Below are 21,331 nucleotides of genomic sequence, written 5' to 3'. Positions count from 1 at the left end.
CTCATAGTCTCCTACGCCTAGATATACACTGTATATTCCCAAATTCTTTGATATGTTGTGTAGTTTTCGGTCAGGAGAACATAAGTTTGTCTGACCGCCGATATTTGCTAGTCCATTTAGCGTTACCCAATGTGCACCATGGAGGCGAACTAGCGTTACACATAATTAAGTTATTGACAATATTCTTATTTGTTGAAACACCGCCGATTTATACAATTACATTGAAATATTATTATACCATCGATGGGCAAATTGCATTCGATCTCCTTTGTGGTTGAGATTTTTCAAACCCGTTCAATATTTTGAATAATTCGCTATGCTGTCATTTATTGTAAACTAGCATCAAAATTTAACCCGTTCTTTTCTCTGGAGAAAAGTGTTTCTTATAAAATGCAATATGTTCATGTTCAGGAAAAATTAAAACATACAATAATCATTCATTTCTTTGCTGAAATAACGTTAATAATCTTGATCAGAGTTGAAAATTCTATGGAAAGAAGTTTGATTGGTGTCGTACCCGAAACCTTTTGGGTAGGTACCATGAATCTCTCGTGCTGACAATAATGCCAGGGCTTCACTGGAAACTACAGGTATTTGATTATACAGAGAAGAGGTACACACGACCTTTTCGCTGTATAGTCAAATACCTGTAGTGAAAAAAGCTCTGTTTGGTCGAGTTCATATTGGTGTGTATACTTCGCTTCAAAAAATGAATAAATTTGATCTAATAATCAAATTAAAATTGATTGAAGATGAAAAGAAACCTAAATTAGAAGTGGAACTCTCTTTGCTTCAGCCTGTGGTACTTATTTTAAACTTCTTTGATTCTGGATCATTGAATAAATGAATGAATAAATATCTATCCTTGGTAAATTTAAGAAATTTATGTGAAATTGCATGTTGAGCCGCTCATTAGCTCGGTAGCTCAATTATTGTGTATTTTATAACCCGTGGCTCATACGTCAATTTCTTTTTAATAAACTAGTAGGTAACCCGTGCTCCGCAAGGGTCTATTTCAAAACTCGACAAACAGAAAACCAGACTCACTGAAATCCTAAATAATTAAAAATATGCCTGGAGTCATTCTCAAGAATTAATATGCAGAATTTCAAGTTAATCAGTACAGTAGTTCAGACGTGATGATGTGTCATTCGTGATTTTCCCATCCCGAACGTGTATAAACCGATTATTTCCTTCACTATTGTATAGATTAGTGAAAGGCAGAATAATATGATATATTATTAAATTGAAAATTATTCTCAAAATAATTGAAAATTATTATACAATGTTTCCTTTTTCCTATTCTTTTCTTCACACCCTCCTCCTTCGAATACTCCTATTTTCCCCCATCTTTCTCCTTCCACTCGTTTCCCTCCTCCACTTCTTTTTTCTGCTCCCTCTCCTCCTCCTTTCTCTTCATTTTCTCCTCCTTCTCCAAACAAGAATAGAAAACTATAATCCTATCTAATATCTCACTCCCTCCCCTTTCTTGCTGCTTCTCACCCATCTCTCACCCCATGTCATGTGTTTATGTGAAGGATATTATTTTATATCCTTCTTGAAGAATCGACGATTATTTGTTGAAACCCCGCCGATTAATGAAGTTACATTACAATTTTATATTATCGTTATTCTAATTGCATTTAATATTTATTCTCATTGATCATTTTTTTTACTTTGTAAAATTCGTTGAATAATTAGTATTACCGTCAGTTAATGTAAATTATTGTATTAGCAAGTAATTGTTGTAACATACATAAATGAAGAAATCTAATCTAATCTTATCCAACCTCTTCTTCCCCTTCTACTTCTTCACGGCCTCTTGATCATCCCTCTTACCCCCTTCTTCATCAAGACCTTCTTCTTCTTCTTGCCCCTCACTACCCTTGTTCGTTCACTCCCCTTGAAAGCCCTGAAATCAAGTGGAAATAAAATCGGATTGATATATCGGCTCAGTAAATCCCATGTGTAATGGCACTTTCGCAGGGTAATGTGCAACTAAGAGAGTGTGACATCATTGTAAAACAACTTTTAAGGGTTCATTACAAACGCAACTGAGACAGCCGGAATGTCTGTTTACTGTATTTTAGCGTGAAGAACTGCCGCTATTGTGAATACTCTCGCAGAGAAGAAAAGCTACTCTCTTCATTGACTCTCTCACTTACATTCTTCATCAGGCATTCTCCTTCTCTCTTCTTATCAACCCATCTTCTGTTTGTTCTATTCCTTTGGACCTCATCACATAGAGAAGTTTATGTGATAGCTAATTTTTCTACTACTTTTTCTACTCCTTATTGTCAGTCTTCTTCACCCCTTCCAATCCAACCTATTATCTTCCTACAACTCATCTTCCTTCTTTCTCCTCTTATTCTTATATTTCTTTTCTTCTTCTCCTTTTTCCTCTCCTTCTTTATCAACTTTTTTCTACTGCTTCTTCTGCTTCTTCCAATTCTCCTTCTTCTTCTTTTTCTTCTTCCCCTTCTTCTCCCTCTTCTCCTTCTTCTTCTCGTTCTTCTTCTTCCTCTTCTTCTTTATCTTCTTCTTTCTCTCTCCCTCATTCGATTTCTTTCCTCCTCCACTCCCTCACCTTCTTTCTCCTGCTTATTCACTGCTTTTTCCCCCACCCCTACACATCCTCTTCTTCCCCATTCACCTCTCATCCTCTTCCTCCTACTCCCACTCATTCTGCTCCTTCCATCCTCTCATCCGCTTTCACCTCCTTTTCCTCACTTTTTTATCCTTCTCCTTCACTTTCTGCTCCTTCTCATTTTTCTCCTCCTCCTCCTTCTCTTCCATCTCTTCCTTCTCATCCTTCTCTTCCTACTCCTCCTTCTCCTTCTTCTTCTCCAGCACCACGTCTTCCTCCTCCTCTTCTTCATCCCCTTCTTGTTTTTCTCCTCCTTCTCCACCTCTAATCATCAACCTCTCTCCTCTTCACTCCTTCTTCTCCACAGTCCCCACCAACCCCTCCTTTCCATTTCCAACAACTTCTCTTCCTCCTAACATTATCTTTATACATCAGTCCATTCTCCTTCTGACGTGAGAAGAAGGAGAAGGAAATACAGGAATGAAGCAGGAAAGATTCGGTTGGTGGTTGGTGGTATCTGAGTGCTCAGGTGGGATGTGGATGACGAGGAGGAGGAGGAGTAGGAGGAGGGGGAGGAGAAGGCTGGGCTGAGTTGACAGAATAATTTATTATCAGCAAAGAGCTGAGTCGAATTGCCTCAGCTGTGAGGTAGCGAGACTTCATGTTTGGTGAGCTAAGCTGAGTTAACATAAAGTGAGAAGACATTGAGTGAGAATTGTGCGCATGTGTGAACGAGTGAGTGAGTGAGTACGTGAGTACGTTTGATGACTAAGCTAGAAGTCAGTTTATGCCCTGTTTTTCTCACTCCTTGATCCTCTGTCTCATTCTCTTCGCAATCTCATTCCATAATCTTTTTCTCGCTCTACCCTAAACTTCTCTTTATTACATTCACTTTTTGCACATTCCTTTATTCCTCACAAACAATTGTAGCAAGCTTGCTTGGTGAACGAGGAGGAGAAAACTAACATTAGAATGCAGAGTATTGCTCAATTCTGAATTATTCCCAATGTATACCTCATTCGGCTGGAAAATTCATCTACATTCCAGTGACCTCTGTACCAAATTGGTTAAGTCGTACCCATAGACAGGCAGAGTATTGCATTCCCAAAAATCATACGGTGACGTATAGCCAAAATATATAACACAATCATGTTCTGTCATGCAAGCTTCCTCTTTCCGCTTTACAATAATTATCAAAACATTTCAATAATACAAGCATTTTGTCATTTAAAATCGAAAACCCAACGTCTGAATCTACCCTTCCTCCTTTCAAACCCTTAAGGTTTCTCCATCGTGTTTATATCTCACAGTTCGACTACACGTCAGCTTGTGAATTGAGATGAGATATTTTGATTCTCGTACTCATAGGAGCTTATGAGAAACATCGGGATCTGGAGGATCTAGTGATTGAGAAGGCAGTGTTCTGTCTAATTCGGCTGGTTTGGATTTTTTAACATCAAAGAAGATGAGTTGGCACTCAGTTTAGTGTCAACCTGGTCAAGGCAATATACTGAGTATTTTTTATAATCCGAATTGGAGGTGGAATAATCTTCAATTCAAGAAATTCAATAATTCTTGATTTGGGAGAAATTCAATTTAATTACATATTGAAATTGAATATAAATATCATCCAGTACACTGGAGAGAATGGCTCTCATTCCCTGGGTATTGTTGAAACATGTTAGGCACTGATAAATCATGTGAACGTACTGTACTGGATCATATTCTGATTTCGTTTTAACTTTATTCCAATTTAAAATTCTATCAGTTTAAAACTTTTCTAACTCCAATTTGAAGTGAAACCTTGTATAGTCTACCACTACACTGATAGTCAACCTCTGCAGAACTATTTGGTTCGTGTTTCAAATTTTGAAAAGTGTTAGTCCATCAAAATCGATTGGACAAAGATAATTTGAATAATAAATGGGGATAGCAATATTCTTTTCTGAAACTAAGAAAAGAGAAAAGATTGTGAACCACTGCTTTACAAACTCTAGAGAGAGAGAGATTCAGAGATGAATTGTTAGTGAAATATCATTCATGAAATGCTGGAGAACCGAGCTGGAATGTAGATTTTTCTAAAGATTAGAAATTTTTGATTTTCGTTGTATTCTGTGTTCACAATTTCTGAGAAACTACCCCAGTATTGCAATGCTACAAAAGAATGCATTTGATATTGGATATTACAAGTTAATACATCAATTCAGGAAATCTTTCAATGGAGGTGAATTCTCTGCTACTTCAATGGGAAAAATATTATATTGAATAGATCTATCATAGAACATACTAGTAAAAGACTCTTATTCCTTCCCGCACTTGCCTCCAAAACAAAACTGATCCCAATCAGATCTACTGATCTACATCATTTGTGATCAAATGAATGAATCGTTTGAATCCTACATTACAAAAAAAAGTGCACATTTCTTCAGTTTAGTTAGGCCTTGTAACAATTTTTATTGTTACAATTGTGAGTGATGAGAATTATGCGATTTAGCCTGAGAAGCTAGCCTGTTATGAAAATGGATTTTGCTGTTCTGCTTTTCTGCGGTGTTTGTGTTGACTCTGTAAGTTTGTGCGTAGAAGCTATGATCCTAAGAATAACAACAATTTTCTTGGAGTATCAGCTTAGTTCATGACCCTTGCTTTTCTGCGTTGTGTAGTGTCGACTCTGTAAGTGTGTGCGTAGAAGTTGTGGTACTGAGAAGATCAACAATTTTCCTGGAGGAGCAGTCTGGTTCACGACCTTATAAGGCAAGGAATTTATAGCTGTCAAGGGAAAATAGCTGTCACTTGGTGAGAGAATGTATCTTAAATTGTAGTTGTAACGTTCCTCTCTATTGGTGGAAATTTTTCTAGAAAATAGTAACTGCCAATCACAGTTAACGTTGGTTAGGTCTATCTAGTATGGACGATCACACAGCTGTCCACAGCGAGACAAGAAAAGCGAAGTGCATTCACTCAGCGTCTGTCCTCCGTCATAAGCAGTACTAAATGTAGTCTGATCAGTACTTTGTGTTAATCATGGCTCTCATGCCAGCTTTAGGCCTTTTCAGTATTTGGCTCTGGAACCTTTTGTTCCAGTAGCATTTTTAGTTTTTCCTGCCTCAGTAGTTGCTTTAATTAAGGAGAGAGAGAGTATCAAATTGTCACCTCACAATGAAGATTTTTCTCCTATAACCGCTACTAAAGGTACGTCATAGATTTATAATATAATTAAGGAAATGATTATCGATGAAAGCTTCCATCAGAGTGTTAAATTTGTTGTGATAGATACATTTGAGTGTAATATGTAGAAATGTAGAGTACCGATTAGAAGAAGGAATTGAGAATGATATTTTGATTTTAAATTATTTTTTGAAGAGGAAGCTATTAACCTCAATTTCAATTACTGTTGTTTAAATCCAGATTGACTTATGTTTATAGTATATTATTATGAGTTCTATCAGTATTTTTGTTATAGATTTATTGGTCTTTTTGATTCTAATGAAAAGCTTTCTTGATTATTTAGGAATCACTGTGAAGTTGTGAATTGTAAATCCTTCACAGATAATATGATGTTTCTGATATTTATAAGAGCAGTCTCTAAATTCCCTCTTTTGCGAATAAATTCACAAAAAATTAAGGCCGTCCGGCTCGCAAAATTACTTGGTTCAAACCTCAGCTCTAGCTCAGTGGTAGAAACATGAATTTTATAAATACAAATAATCACCATAAGGTTCAGTGACCGGTGATTGATAATTCTTACCGCTGCTTCTATGAAGTTCTTGAAGAATACCAATACGGAAAATAAAAGAATATTCGATGACTGATTATCAGTAACCATGTACCACTAGAGAATAATAAGGACCAACTATAGTTGTTTCTAGTTGATTCTTAAAACGCTCGTCGTGAATACAAGTATTCACCAATATACCCTCCCAAAATTCCTTAGAACTTACAACGCCAGTTCTGGAAGCTCTCTGGATCCTTATATGATATAACTGGAACCTTATTAATATAATTTCTTAATATACTTGTTCTGGTAGATGAGATGAATATCATCAAAGGATGATAAATATTGAGTGCTCTGAATAAGATTAATATCACTCGATTCAATAATTTTAAGTGCTGCTAAATATTTGTTGATATTAAAACAGCTCAAACTATATAACACAAGATGAGTTAGGATATAATAAAAAATTCTATAAGTTTGTATGCTGACATAAAACATAAAATATATTCCCATAAAAAAGATATGCATAAAATATTCGATATATCTATAATTCACTTAAATAATCCATTTCTAAAATCTGAATAATTATCACAGGCTTTGCTAATACTCACAATAATGAGTTTCAAATTCATAAATATATTATATTTAATACTGGTACTTATACTTCCAATCAATATAAAATTCTGCAAATAAAAACCTGTTCGGTCTATAAGTTTGATATGATATACTTTGTTCAATTAAAAAAATTATAATTAATAAATTAATATTCAAACATGAGATCTCAGGGATTTATATGAATTCGGGCTGTGCATGGAAGTAAGCTTCCTACATATATTAAATAAATTTATAAATGTTCTTATAGACTATGTGATATTATTCAACACGTGGTGACTTTTTATTTTAATTCAAATTAATTGGAATAGCGCTTTTTTATTAATTACCCCACTGAACGTAGAAAAAACGAGCTCGTTTGAATTATCACTCACTGAATTGAAGTTCTAGATGGTCTCGTGGATTGAATTAATTATTTCCAATAATTAATTAGGTAGGCTCCTTTTCGTCACTGCTGGGCTAACGCGTGATCCAGATTTTTATAAGTTTCTTTTGAATTAAAGAATTTTTATGGGAATCTTTACAAATTACAAACTCCTTGACAGCACTGAGTTCACAGATAATGGACGATTAATACAAATACTTTACATTTAAAAAAGGGTTTGGCTTAATAGTTTGCTAAAATTTTCAAAAGGAAGAAGAAAGAACCCTAAACTCCATGTGCATCCTCTCAGGTCGGGATCTTAAGCCAGAAGAAGGAGGTTTTTAGAAAAATTTGTCTCTTCCACGAATAATTCTGTAAGCTACTCTTTGATTGGCCTTCAATTTAATAGACTCAAAACAATTGGTTGCCTTGGGAATCAGGGCTTCCTCGGCTTTATAATAGAAAAAATTAAATAAAAAAGAATTTTTATACAAATGTATGGAGTGTTTATCTCAAATTGATTTCATAAATAAATCCTAACATGCGATGTTAATACATTCAGTCTTTATATGAGTTTTGTATACTCTTGATTTATCATGCTTTTTTAGATTATAATAAATATTTATACAAAAATAATGGGTGTTCGTATTTCTACACATCGACTTCCTTTAGTATGCATAATATATCCTTTATGAGTAAATTTTATATAATTCAACCTGTCATATGGGTTGATCGAATAATCAGCTGATTCGCTCAGTATTGATTCTAATAATTATCGATTTATCCAAGATCGACTAATTCTTTTCAAAATGTAAACAAGTAACTCTAACCTCAATGTTCATGCATTTTATTTTTTATAATCCGCCAATAATAAGTAAGCCGCTTTATAATTTTTTGATCTTACCAATGGGTTCTCATAATTATTAAATCACAATTATACATGTTTTTCTATCATTGTTGATAATGCTATTACTCCTAATCGCTAATAATACTTGATTTGAGTTGATTTATCCTTTGACTAGGTCTAACCTTCTTTCCAATTTTATAGTTCTATTATATTTCATTGGTACATTTTAAAATATTTGGTGGTATTAATTTACCATGTGACACAATACGCCCTCTGATTTCTGATTTAAAACGACAATTCGAGAATATAATATAAATTTTATGATCCAGTTGGTTTTGGATCAGAAATCATACATGTTACAAAGTCTGTTAATAAATCTACTGAGAATTCTACCTCCTAACAATTCAACAACATATACAACAATAAATAAATTCAATTCGAATACATACACCTTACATTGGCCAATCTCCTTCTACACACAATACACAAATAAAACTATCTCCTCCTCCATACACAATATAAACCTTTTTTCTAATCCACGCTCCGCCCTCAGGCCAGAAGCACATTTGAACGTTGGTGCAAAATCATTGCCAACCTAACAAACTGGTAATTCTCTGACTTGCAGAATATAATATTTTTTCTCCCTCAACATAGAACAGTGACTTGTACATTTTCATTTCATTCTCTTGAATTTGGGCTTTGCTTTCATATAATGGATATTTTTAAGGATATTCTTTGGTAGGTTTTATAGACAAGAACTTCTCATTCATCTAATACATTGAGACTTTGGCTTAATGCTTTTGGTGGTAACTATGCGGTTTGATCATTTGGCGGATAATTTTAGTGATTTTCTCAATTAGTTTATACATAAATAATAATAATATAATATTTTTATAATATCTCTACATGCAATTCACATTTATATGACACTTGATCTTCTTATTCGGGGTATCAGCTTGGATGATTTAATAGGCATTGACTACTCTGGTTTTCGTAGTGGACAGCTGGTTTCCATTGGCTTCGGTTCATCACTTGTCGCCATCTTGATGTCTCTTCCTGCTATACAACAGTAAGTTGGCTTCTAACATTAGAAGTTATTTATTCTCTTGCTTCATTAGTGAGGATGATATTAAAGGGTGGTTTCTAAATTTTTTATTTCTTTATTTTCAGGTGTTGTTATTCGAAGTGGATACTCGTCTGCTAATTAAGTATATTGTTGGCGTTCGTCTGGTACGTATATCTTGTCAGGTAGGCCAATGACGTTTCATCAAAATATTATTGTTTATATCCTTATCGCTTAGTATCTCGATAATACGGTTTGAGATTAGAAATATTTTCCCACCAAGTTAAATTTGGTTTGCTTTCTTCATACAACTGAACTGTATTATGTTTAGTTACGGCTGCAATTTTGTATGGTCCAGTATAAATATGAAAGAATTTTCTGGTAGTTTTTTCAAGCGCATTGGATAACCTATGGCTTCTTAAAAGTATTTCATCTCTGACACTGTATTTAAACTGTTTGGATTGACATGTTGATTTTGGGTTGCTTTTGTTGTATGTGCTACTGTGTAAGATGTATTTGTCCGGTTATGATTTTGATGTGTTTCACCTTGGTTCTTGCGATCTCCATCTCGTTTGCAATTGTTCCCATTTAAGCGATCTCTGCCATCATAATATGCTCCTCTATTTTGTTGTTTACTATTGTAATATTGAGATCTATTTCTAGGACTATTTCCAAACGATTGACCTCTGCTAGTATTTTCAGGGTATTTTTGATATCAAGTGTTTGCTCCGGCATTTGACATTTGATTCTCACCATTATAATTTTTTCTGAAACTATTGCTATTATGTTGAAGAGGATGATTGAAGTCTCCTGTGCGATCGTTTACCTGACTTGATTCAGAAGTGACGGATTGGATACAGTGTAAATGTTCCATCAGTTCCTTACAATTGGAAATCGAAGATACTGCCAGTGTCATGCGAACATTGTAAGGAAGCTTTTTTGATAATATATTTGTTAGTGATGCATCCGCCAAAGATTCGTCTAGTTGCGAATTCTTGCACATCATCTTAGCTACAAATTCAGTATATGACTGTCTGCCTCTATTATCATATGTGCATGATATAATCTCTGATAGTGAGTCCATCTGTTTACGTTTACTCCAATACTGCTGCAGGAACTGGGAGATGAAGTCCTCCAGGCCATTGATATCTCTCATCCGGCTCTGGAAAAACATCAGCGGCTCGCTGAGTAATAGACTAGACAGTTGGAAGCACCATACTAACCAAGAGGTGGGTATCAATTCTTGAATGGCTTTTATTTGATCTATAAATGGTCTGGGTTGCATATGACGGTGGGAGTTATCAAATTTTCCAAGACTTTGAAAAAGTTGAGTGCCGTTTACCACCTCGGTCGGTGTATAATGCATCCGACTGACTGGGATACTTTCCATACGGGTCTCTATTCTGGAGACTCGTTCTTCATTTGCGATCCATTTATCATTCATACTTTTCTTGTTTTTATTCACTTCATCGTACAATCCGGTGAGCTTCAACTGTTGTCCGCCTATGGCATTCTCTAACATGCCGTACTTTTCTCGTGATTTTGCCCCCTCTTCCGTTAAATTCGCTATACCTGTCTGCATGTCACTTTGCTCCTTGACTATTTTCGCTATTTTATTATTATTTTCCTCCACCTTGGACTCTACCTCATCTTTATTTTCTAATACCTTTTCCATGACAGTTCCCATGATAGTGGTGCCTAGCTCCTTACCAAATACGTCCACCTGTTTTTCAACTTCCTTTGGTACGTTATCCAACCGTTCATTTATTTGACAGGTGACGTCATCTATACAAATTTCTAACTTTTTGATAACTGCAGATTGAGTATCTATTTTTGTATCTATTATATTTCTCACTTCCTCCCTGGAGCTAGAAAATTTTTCATCCATAGTTTTGATACCTTCCTGTAGGATTTTAGTATTTTCCTCCGCTTTATCCTGGATGGCTTTAGTGTTTTCATTGATATCTTCTTGTATTTTTTTAGTCACTCCCTCCAAGGCTTGGCTGAGCAAGAGTTTAAATTCATTTATAGAATCATTTGCTATGAGGTTTGTAGTATATCCGACTGAAGAATTTAATGTGGTGTTGCCTTTTCCTAGATTGGTGGTTGCGGATGGCGGTTGACTGGCGATATCGGATGGCGATTGGGTGGCGGCACTCTCCGTTCCCTCGGCGGCGCTTGGAGCGATCTGCGAAGACGCCGGTACCGGGTTGGACGCCCTCACTCCCTCATCCGGACTCTCATCGGAATTAATTGCATCAACGACGTTATCGATCTTCGTAGAAGACAATTGGGCCAAGTTTTGCGGGTCGAAATTGATTGAGCATATGCTGCCTCCCTCTCTCTCTCGTGGGGTCTCCGCTGCATGGTCCTGGGGTTGTTGATTGGCCGGTGTCGTAGCTGCATAGTTTTGGGGGTGGTCGCTGAAGTAGGAAATTTGCGAGTTAGCTGGCGACTGGTTCATGGTGACGTTATTATGGAATACTTTAAGTAAATAGCCAAGTGTGTTGCCAAGTCTCAGGAATATTAAAATGGATTCAGTGATAGTGCCTATTCTGGATAAAATTGTGTGGTATTAAAAGTTTCAAGTGTCATGTACATATATTACGAAAAGACCTTCGAGTGCTACAGGTACGCTTATCAACATAGACAAATTACGCTAATATAGTTCTTGAAATTTTAGGTAGGGTTTTATCTTCCTTACTAGTAGCTATGCGATTATATTTCAAATAATCTATACCCCTGGTCAGCATACAATATCTAGATTCGAAAAATCAAAATCAAAATTTTACTATAGACTTTTATGGAAATTTCCATCCAATCTTTTCTCTATTATGAGAATTATGTTATCAAACTCGTGTGATACAGTTTGTCTGTATTTATGCAGCTTGAAAAATTTTAATTTGAAGAGCAACTCAATTATTTTAGCCAGAACTTACAATAGATTATCAGATATATCTTGTTGAATCAACTTCAGATTACTTCTTGCAGTTTTCAGTTTTATCAATAATTTTATGAATCATTGATAGTGAGATTGAGTAGGTAAGCTTTTCATCACGCCCCACGTTGGGCGCCATTGTGTGAAGTTGTGGATTGTAAATCCTTCACAGATAATATGATGTTTCTGATATTTATAAGAGCAGTCTCTAGATTCCCTCTTTTGCGAATAAATTCACAAAAAATTAAGGCCGTCCGGCTCGCAAAATTACTGGGTTCAAACCTCAGCTCTAGCTCAGTGGTAGAACATGAATTTTATAAATACAAATAATCACCATAAGGCTCAGTGACCGGTGATTGATAATTCTTACCGCTGCTTCTATGAAGTTCTTGAAGAATACCAATACGGAAAATAAAAGAATATTTGATGACTGATTATCAGTAACCATGTACCACTAGGGAATAATAAGGATGTAAGAATAATAAGTTGTTCCTAGTTGATTCTTAAAACGCTCGTCGTGAATACAAGTATTCACCAATATACCCTCCCAAAATTCCTTAGAACTTACAACGCCAGTTCTGGAAGCTCTCTGGATCCTTATATGATATAACTGGAACCTTATTAATATAATTTCTTAATATACTTGTTCTGGTAGATGAGATGAATATCATCAAAGGATGATAAATATTGAGTGCTCTGAATAAGATTAATATCACTCGATTCAATAATTTTAAGTGCTGCTAAATATTTGTTGATATTAAAACAGCTCAAACTATATAACACAAAATGAGTTAGGATATAATAAAAAATTCTATAAGTTTGTATGCTGACATAAAACATAAAATATATTCCCATAAAAAAGATATGCATAAAATATTCGATATATCTATAATTCACTTAAATAATCTATTTCTAAAATCTGAATAATTATCACAGGCTTTGCTAATACTCACAATAATGAGTTTCAAATTCATAAATATATTATATTTAATACTGGTACTTATACTTCCAATCAATATAAAATTCTGCAAATAAAAACCTGTTCGGTCTATAAGTTTGATATGATATACTTTGTTCAATTAACAAAATTATAATTAACTAGCTGTACCCTGCCACGCTTCGCAGTGGCACATTGTGATTGAATGTTTATTTTTTTTCTTTTCTGTGGCCCCCACTGTATATAAAATATGTGTTGGGAAACCACAAATATTATGCTTGTTAAATAAATTATGAACATCTGTGTTATGTGAGCTGTTAAATCTGGTTTATTGTGCAATTACAAAACTAAAAGGAAAAATAATGTTTATGTGAGAAATAAAATGAAAAAAAGCAAAATTTTTAGAAAAAAGAAATTAAAATGAGTAAATGAATACCTATATATAAAATAGAAAATTATTGATGGAAAATGTAAATTTGTCGGATGCTCAGTAGTTGGAGCTCTTCATATAGAGAATCTGAAGGGTAGAGTGGATGTTTCTGTCCCATTATTCTGAGGATGAGTTTCTGGACTTTAAAAACAGGATTGATGTGGCAGAAATACGTAGCTCCCCATGCCAGGATTCCATATCTTGCTATTGACTCTACCAATGCGTGATATACAATCTTTAACGTATCCAGTGTGAGTATCTGTCGGAGTTGAATGAAACTGTAAACCAGTTTCCTGAGTTTTGTTGTTTGCTGTATGATGTGTTTGTCCCACCAAAGTAAGTCGTCTATTATAACTCCTAAATATTTTATATTATCTGTTCGTTCTACTGATGGACAATTGCAGTCTATGCGATTTATTTTGCAGTGATGTAACTTGATTGTATTTCGTACAGGTTTTTTGGAGTCCGTCAGTGAAAATGCTAGAAATTTAGTTTTTGATGAATTGAGAGTCAGGATATTACTGTGGAGCCAAAGTGTAATTTTTTCCATGCCTAATTCAGCGGTTATGAAAGTCTCGTTCCAGTTGTTGCCTTGAAATATCACAGCTGTGTCGTCGGCAAAGACAATAATCTTGCCACCAATGTCGAGTGAGCACAACTCATTGGCAAAGATGAGGTACAGTATCGGACCAAGAACTGTTCCTTGTGGCACGCCGAATTTTACAGGAAGGCCTTCTTCTGCACTCAGATTTTTCCCTATTCTCACTCTCTGTTTGCGAATGGTTGAGAAATGAGAAAAAACAAAGAATACATTTCATATAAGTTTAATTTTCTCAATATTGAATAACCTTTTTGAGATTTATAGGCCTACCAAAAAATTAATACCACCAAAAAATATATTATATTTTTTATCGAATAAAATAAATTTTATATATTTATACTCAATTTAATGAAAAATCTCACTATATCAGAAACAAAGACAATTAAATTCCCTACAAAACGGGTGGTCAACGAAAATTTTCCGACCAGTGGTTCCGGAGATAGAGCGTTTTAAAGACAAAAACAGTTTTTGATAAGCGCTCTCACTCGGTAACTTTCCAAGTGGTACCGACGCGAGGATCTTTGATGCTGAGCCTCTGATGCAACGGGAATGAAACTGACCGGCTGAGCATTAAACGCTGGTCACGTTGAGTGATCATCTCGCATTGCGTATTGAAACTACTGTACATAATCCTTTCCAACAATCAACTTATATCAATTATTTAATAGTCTAATATATTATTATAATCTATCCCTTCATTTTGTTTATATGATCAAATAACCAGCTGACTACTAAATATTAGCCTACTTTGTATTTTAGCATGCAACACAGCCCAGATCGTATTATCAACAACACCGTTGTCAAATGCCGGTATGTTAGTAGAAAAGAGATAAGAATTTTTTTTATTTCTCGTTGTTTTATGATAGAAGGAAACATAGCATGAATATGAAATAGAAATAAGATATTGAAACTATAAGATAAGCCGATCAGCTTATGAACTAAGGTTTGGAGGATTATGAAACATTGACAATTGAGAAATTATGAATACACAAATGCAAGAATAAAAGCCTCAATAATTATTATTCATTACAAGATTGATTTACATCGATAAGATTATACTCACACTATCGACTGAATCGCCAATTGATTGTAGCACGGTACCGGTATCGATCCATTCACTGATTGAAATTACTACAATATTAACACAAGTAACACGATTATTTGCACTGAAACACGAATTTATTATCGAAAAAAAAGCATCGGTATGCTTTCTTTGTTCTGAATTGCGAAAGTAATTGAAATCCAATAATTGTACCGGAAAACATACGGTAATCAAGAGTGTAGTTTACCGTACTCTATATCTCACGAACTGTTGAAGCTGCGTTTTGAAACATGTGCGCTATCTAGCGGTCAGATTTTGCACTTTGATTGCAGCAGCGCTCAGCTCAAATCTGGCCAAAAATGGCCAAAGTTTCACCCCCTCCCCCCGGGCCACCCTGCGAGCCTGGTCAATTTTTTTTTTTTTAATCGACTTATTTTCGCGAGCTGACCCCGAATGTGAAGTCAAAAATCGGAAAAATCCATAAACAAAAAAGTTAAAAATTTTCGGGCGAGCGTAGCGCCCCTGAAAATTGTAAAAAGTAGATAAAAACCATCCTTGATGCGGATTTTATATCATGTTAGAATTTCAACTCAATCGGTCCAGTACTTTTGGAGTTTTTGCATTACACACAAACCAACATAACATTTTTATATATATAGATAAATTAATATTCAAACATGAGATCTCAGTGATTTATATGAATTCGGGCTGTGCATGGAAGTAAGCTTCCTACATATATTAAATAAATTTATAAATGTTCTTATAGACTATGTGATATTATTCAACACGTGGTGACTTTTTATTTTAATTCAAATTAATTGGAATAGCGCTTTTTTATTAATTACCCCACTGAACGTAGAAAAAACGAGCTCGTTTGAATTATCACTCACTGAATTGAAGTTCTAGATGGTCTCGTGGATTGAATTAATTATTTCCAATAATTAATTAGGTAGGCTCCTTTTCGTCACTGCTGAGCTAACGCGTGATCCAGATTTTTATAAGTTTCTCTCGAATTAAAGCTATTTTTATGGGAATCTTTACAAATTACGAACTCCTTGACAGCACTGAGTTCACAGATAATTGACATTTAATACAAATACTTTACATTTAAAAAAGGGTTTGGCTTAATAGTTTACTAAAATTTTTAAAAGGAAGAAGAAAGAACCCTAAACTCCATGTGCATCCTCTCAGGTCGGGATCTTAAGCCAGAAGAAGGAGGTTTTTAGAAAAATTTGTCTCTTCCACGAATAATTCTGTAAGCTACTCTCTGATTGGCCTTCAATTTAATAGACTCAATACAATTGGTTGCCTTGGGAATCAGGGCTTCCTCGGCTTTATAATAGAAAAAATTAAATAAAAAAGAATTTTTATACAAATGTATGGAGTGTTTATCTTAAATTGATTTCATAAATAAATCCTAACATGCGATGTTAATACATTCAGTCCTTATATGAGTTTTGTATACTCTTGATTTATCATGCTTTTTTAGATTATAATAAATATTTATACAAAAATAATGGGTGTTCGTATTTCTACACATCGACTTCCTTTAGTATGCATAATATATCCTTTATGAGTAAATTTTATATAATTCAACCTGTCATATGGGTTGATCGAATAATCAGCTGATTCGCTCAGTATTGATTCTAATAATTATCGATTTATCCATGATCAACTAATTCTTTTCAAAATGTAAACAAGTAACTCTAACCTCAATGTTCATGCATTTTATTTTTTATAATCCGCCAATAATAAGTAAGCCGCTTTATAATTTTTTGATCTTACCAATGGGTTCTCATAATTATTAAATCACAATTATACATGTTTTCTTATCATTGTTGATAATGCTATTACTCCTAATCGCTAATAATACTTGATTTGAGTTGATTTATCCTTTGACTAGGTCTAACCTTCTTTCCAATTTTATAGTTCCATTATATTTCATTGGTACATTTTAAAATATTTGGTGGTATTAATTTACCACGTGACAACACCTATCATGTAATTTATTCTTTTAAATTACACCATATATGTGATTTATGTAAGAGAACTGACTAAACTAACAACAATACTCGAAATACCTTTTTATGGAGTAATTCAATCAACTTGTGAATTATGTAGGCCCATTATGGAATACTATGTACTCATCGCTTTGTGTATAGGGCGTAACCCTTATTACAAATAAATTCTATTCTATTAAATCAAGAGATTGAAGTATGTAATGTCTATTTATGTTTTAAAGTAATAAGTATTGATTTGAGTTTTATATAACCTAAAGTAGGTTGATTTTATTATATAACTGAAGTTAAGTTAATTTGTATTATCCTAGTTTATTTTTTTTATTCTAACAGCGGTGTAAGTACGAGAACATCAAAGTATGGGATCAACGTGCGAATCCATCAATTCGTATGTATTCATGAACCCGTATCATGAACGTGTGTCTTTAAGCTGCTGAAACGCCTCTGAATCGATGGCAGTCCTAGAAGTATGGGGTATGCTGTCTCCTGTCCATCTGGACGTGTAGAGCTCGATCACCGAGCCTAGATTCAATTCGAAGAAACAGCTATGAGGTAACAACTTTTTTCCAAATTAAACAAACGTCCCAGGAACTCCGGATGTGACAGAATGGGTTTCAATAATGATAGACTTTCAAAAAAGGGGAAGGGTGTAAAACGTGCGGAATTAGACTTTTGCTAAATCGTAATTTTGAGATATTATTTGGATTGGATAGATCACTAATTCTATTAATCTTGGTTTGAGTAATAGATTTCCGGTTGTATCTTTACATTGAAATGTGAGGCCATATTTTCTCTGTAAGGATCCAGCTGGGAATTTCAGTTTTCTTTAAATTTATATTTTAATCTACTAAGCTACTGAAGTTGAATTAGTATACGAAATGTTTAAAGGTCCCTTATTGATAAATCAATGTTTTAAAATAATTCTCATCTTAAAGTTGTAAAGGATCAAATGAAGTTTCAAGGACCCTAACCTTTTCTAAGTTTGTTTTGATGACATATATTTTTTGAATAGTTTTTCCAAGGTAGTATTCCATGATGTGATACTTGAGGAATGTTTGTCTTTGCAGCTTTCATGATATAAAGATACAGAATAGTTATTATTGGGGATCATTAATATTTGATGATGTTTTGATAGTGTTTTAAAGTTTCCAAGTGTGTTCTAAATTTGATGTTCTAAGAATTTTATGAATTTTATGTGGATCTTTTCTTAAAATATTTATTGTTATTTATGATTAACTTCTGAGACATATCTATGATAATTTTCAATTCTTCTTTTGAAATTAGAGTCCTTTAAGCTTCTTATGATTCAATCTAAAACGTTTTCAATGTAGAGCTTACAAAGTAGGTTATTACCGAATTATCTATATCAGAGATAACTTTCTAAATTTAGTAATTTTATTATCGGTTTTCATTATGTAACTTCCTTTTGTTTCATTAATTGTTGAATTTAACTGTAAGAGGTGACAATATAGTTGATATCTTCTCTCTATTTCGTTGTCTCTCTTGTCATTTCTGGATTCCCGTTCTCTAGCACTAGGTATGTTTATCAAGCATCCCTTTTATTGAGTTATATTGTGTGTGCTTCTAAATTCTAAATTCCAAATTAACTTTCTAAATTTCATAGCACGGCACAGCCTACCTTAGTTTTCCGTGTCATATAACCTAGATAATTCTGATAGCACTGAATAATCGAATAATGATTCTTCTTGACTCCCCCCTAATTATAGTAATATAGAATTCTACAATAACATACCAGGTCAATTATAAACACTAAATATTTCTAGATGATATAACATAAACAAAAAGTGACAGTTTCCAATTCTGATGTGGCAGATATGGTTTCTCCATGAGTTTAATTGTTAGAAAATGTGCCAAAAAAGTTGCAAGCGAACTGAATCGCCTGGGAAACTGTTTGTAGAATGAAAACCCATGCCAGGTTTGCGTTTAAATGCCATGCCATGCCATACCAGCGTTTTGAGAATTTGGTGCGTCGTATTGCTGGAAATAGAGATACAAAAATAGATAGAGAGTGATATTGATTGATTGAGTACTTTATTCATGAAGATAGAAAGAGGAAGAGTGGAGTGGGTGAGTATGTGTGTGAGAGACTGAGTATGTGACTCAGTGAGTAAAAGGAATGATCTGTTGGAGAAATTAACAGAGTGTATACATTTGAGTACACTTCTTTGAGTATTGTGGACTATTATGTGGAGTGATGAAATCAAAAATCGAATGGAAAGTACTAATTATCATTTGAGTCCTTCATCATCTGAAGTAATTTGAGCATCAGTCGAGAATATTGCTCACTTCATAGTGTGGGAGAAAAGCAGTATTGGATGCTTCTGAAGAAAAAAACACTCTTTTCAGAGTTAAAACTGGGGAACGTTCCCAATAATTCATCTGCTAAGAGATGGAAATTATTCAAAAATGAACTAACCTGTTTCAGGAGTAGCTCCAGTCGATAGATGAATCAGCTGGATGAGCAGGAAAGCTATCATGTTGGAGACTCAAATTTTTCAAATTTCGGAAAATTAACTCTGCACTGATAACTACAAAAAAATGTTCACTGTAACCATTGCACTGTATCTTGCACTATCTATCAAAGACAATACTTCACTTCATAGTAGTGGATAATTCATTTGATTCATGAAACATACTTGAGAAATTTGATGATATTGGAAATACCCTGCTGAGGATAATAAGGAGAGTGATCTGTTATCAGGGCAACTACTCCGAGCTTGTTCAATGTCTGATATTCCACGTTAGGTCACACTATTGCAGGTTGAGCTTCATTATCTGTAACAAACCGAGAGAAAAAATATCAAATGTTTGGATTCGATAATAATTATTATATAAGTGTATTATTAATTTATTATTTCTTTGCTGAATGTGACTCTCACATGAACTATAATGGCAGTATTATAATGGCAGTATCAATTTGATTAACATTAGTAAAGCTTTCTTGATGTCTATCACTCGATAACGCAGATAGCGCTATTCTTCTCCAGCTCTGCAACGTTGCCAGATCGTTTTCAACAATGTAGAGATATGATCGATGGACAGAATATTCAATACCAATTATGGAAACTTATTATACTATCATTGAAAAATATATTCAAGTTTATTGACGAGTAAAATATAATTGATTTTATTTAAAAAATATAATATCAGCTATTCTTTATGGAAGGCAGTGGCAAGGCAGCGAATCGGCAACGCTGTTCTTCTATCTTTTTCTACTGTCATATATTGTGGACCTTAGTATAGATTTTTTCGTAGATAAGTGGAGTTTAAGGTGGGCTCCGATCCACTCCACGGTACAAATTTGTCAGTTTACTCAATATATTTTTCCAAATATTTCATAATATCTTCTATTATGTAGTATAGATGTGGTATCTACTTTTATTCTCTGCTCAATCCTGAACTTCCAGTAGAATATTTTGCACAGAACGTTGTAATTTGGAGTGAAATTGGAAGTAAAATAAATAATTTCGAGTGACCTGGCTGGCTAAGGTCTGGTGTCAGAGTTTTCAGATCGCAACTGATCAATTCCAGGCCTCTGACATGACCTAACGACTGCTTTCCAGGCAGCCGGACCGACGACTTAACGTGTCCATTCGAAACACGGAAGTGACCACGAAATAAATATCTTGCATTTTTCTTCTAAATTTGGGCAATGACACAGTCCAAGACATAAGGTTGGTTTTCACATTTACAATGTCTATACAATTTTAGTTCAAAATAAACATAAGAACCAATTATTTCAACTATATTTCGAATTGATATTAATTTGAATCTGCGAGAGGAATATTGAAGGACTTGCCTGTTTTCCCCTTTTCAATGTAATTTCACTGATATGTGATTTTGTATAAATAAATCAATCAACAGAATAAACTATAAAAAATCATTGAAATAGTCTGATAGCTCTTCTTAATGGAGTATTATTACAAGGTAGATGTTCAGGTTCACATAGTATTTGACCTTCCGGCAGTCGCGCTGTTGTAAAAAATACAATAGTGTCAGTTTTTTTGCTGCACAAAACTATTGAGTGGGGTGGTGTCAGTGAATGAGTCACCTATGCATTCCAAAACTTTCCCCAATCACTTCACTGAGTTGCAGTATCAACCAAGCAATGTTTCAGTCTTTAGGTGCCATTTAGTCGCGATAGTGCATAAGTCGCACT

General features: G+C 34.3%; 1 protein-coding gene across 3 annotated transcripts in view; it reads right to left on the bottom strand.

Annotated features, from left to right (window-relative positions):
• Positions 1-21,331, bottom strand: part of LOC111055462 (transmembrane and immunoglobulin domain-containing protein 1) — a 386,768-nt gene that overhangs the window by 352,113 nt on the left and 13,324 nt on the right. For all 3 annotated transcript variants that reach the window (XM_039435467.1, XM_039435468.1, XM_039435469.1), the window contains exon 2: positions 19,589-19,947. In XM_039435467.1, the coding sequence (XP_039291401.1) occupies positions 19,589-19,649 (61 nt within the window). In that variant the 5' untranslated portion in view covers positions 19,650-19,947. The remainder of the gene's footprint in view (positions 1-19,588; positions 19,948-21,331) is intronic.

The sequence above is a fragment of the Nilaparvata lugens genome, chromosome 9, assembly GCF_014356525.2.
Source record: "Nilaparvata lugens isolate BPH chromosome 9, ASM1435652v1, whole genome shotgun sequence".
NCBI lineage: Eukaryota > Metazoa > Arthropoda > Insecta > Hemiptera > Delphacidae > Nilaparvata > Nilaparvata lugens.
The sequence above is the reverse complement of the archived record's forward strand: the minus strand, read 5'-3'. Positions and strand labels throughout refer to the sequence as shown.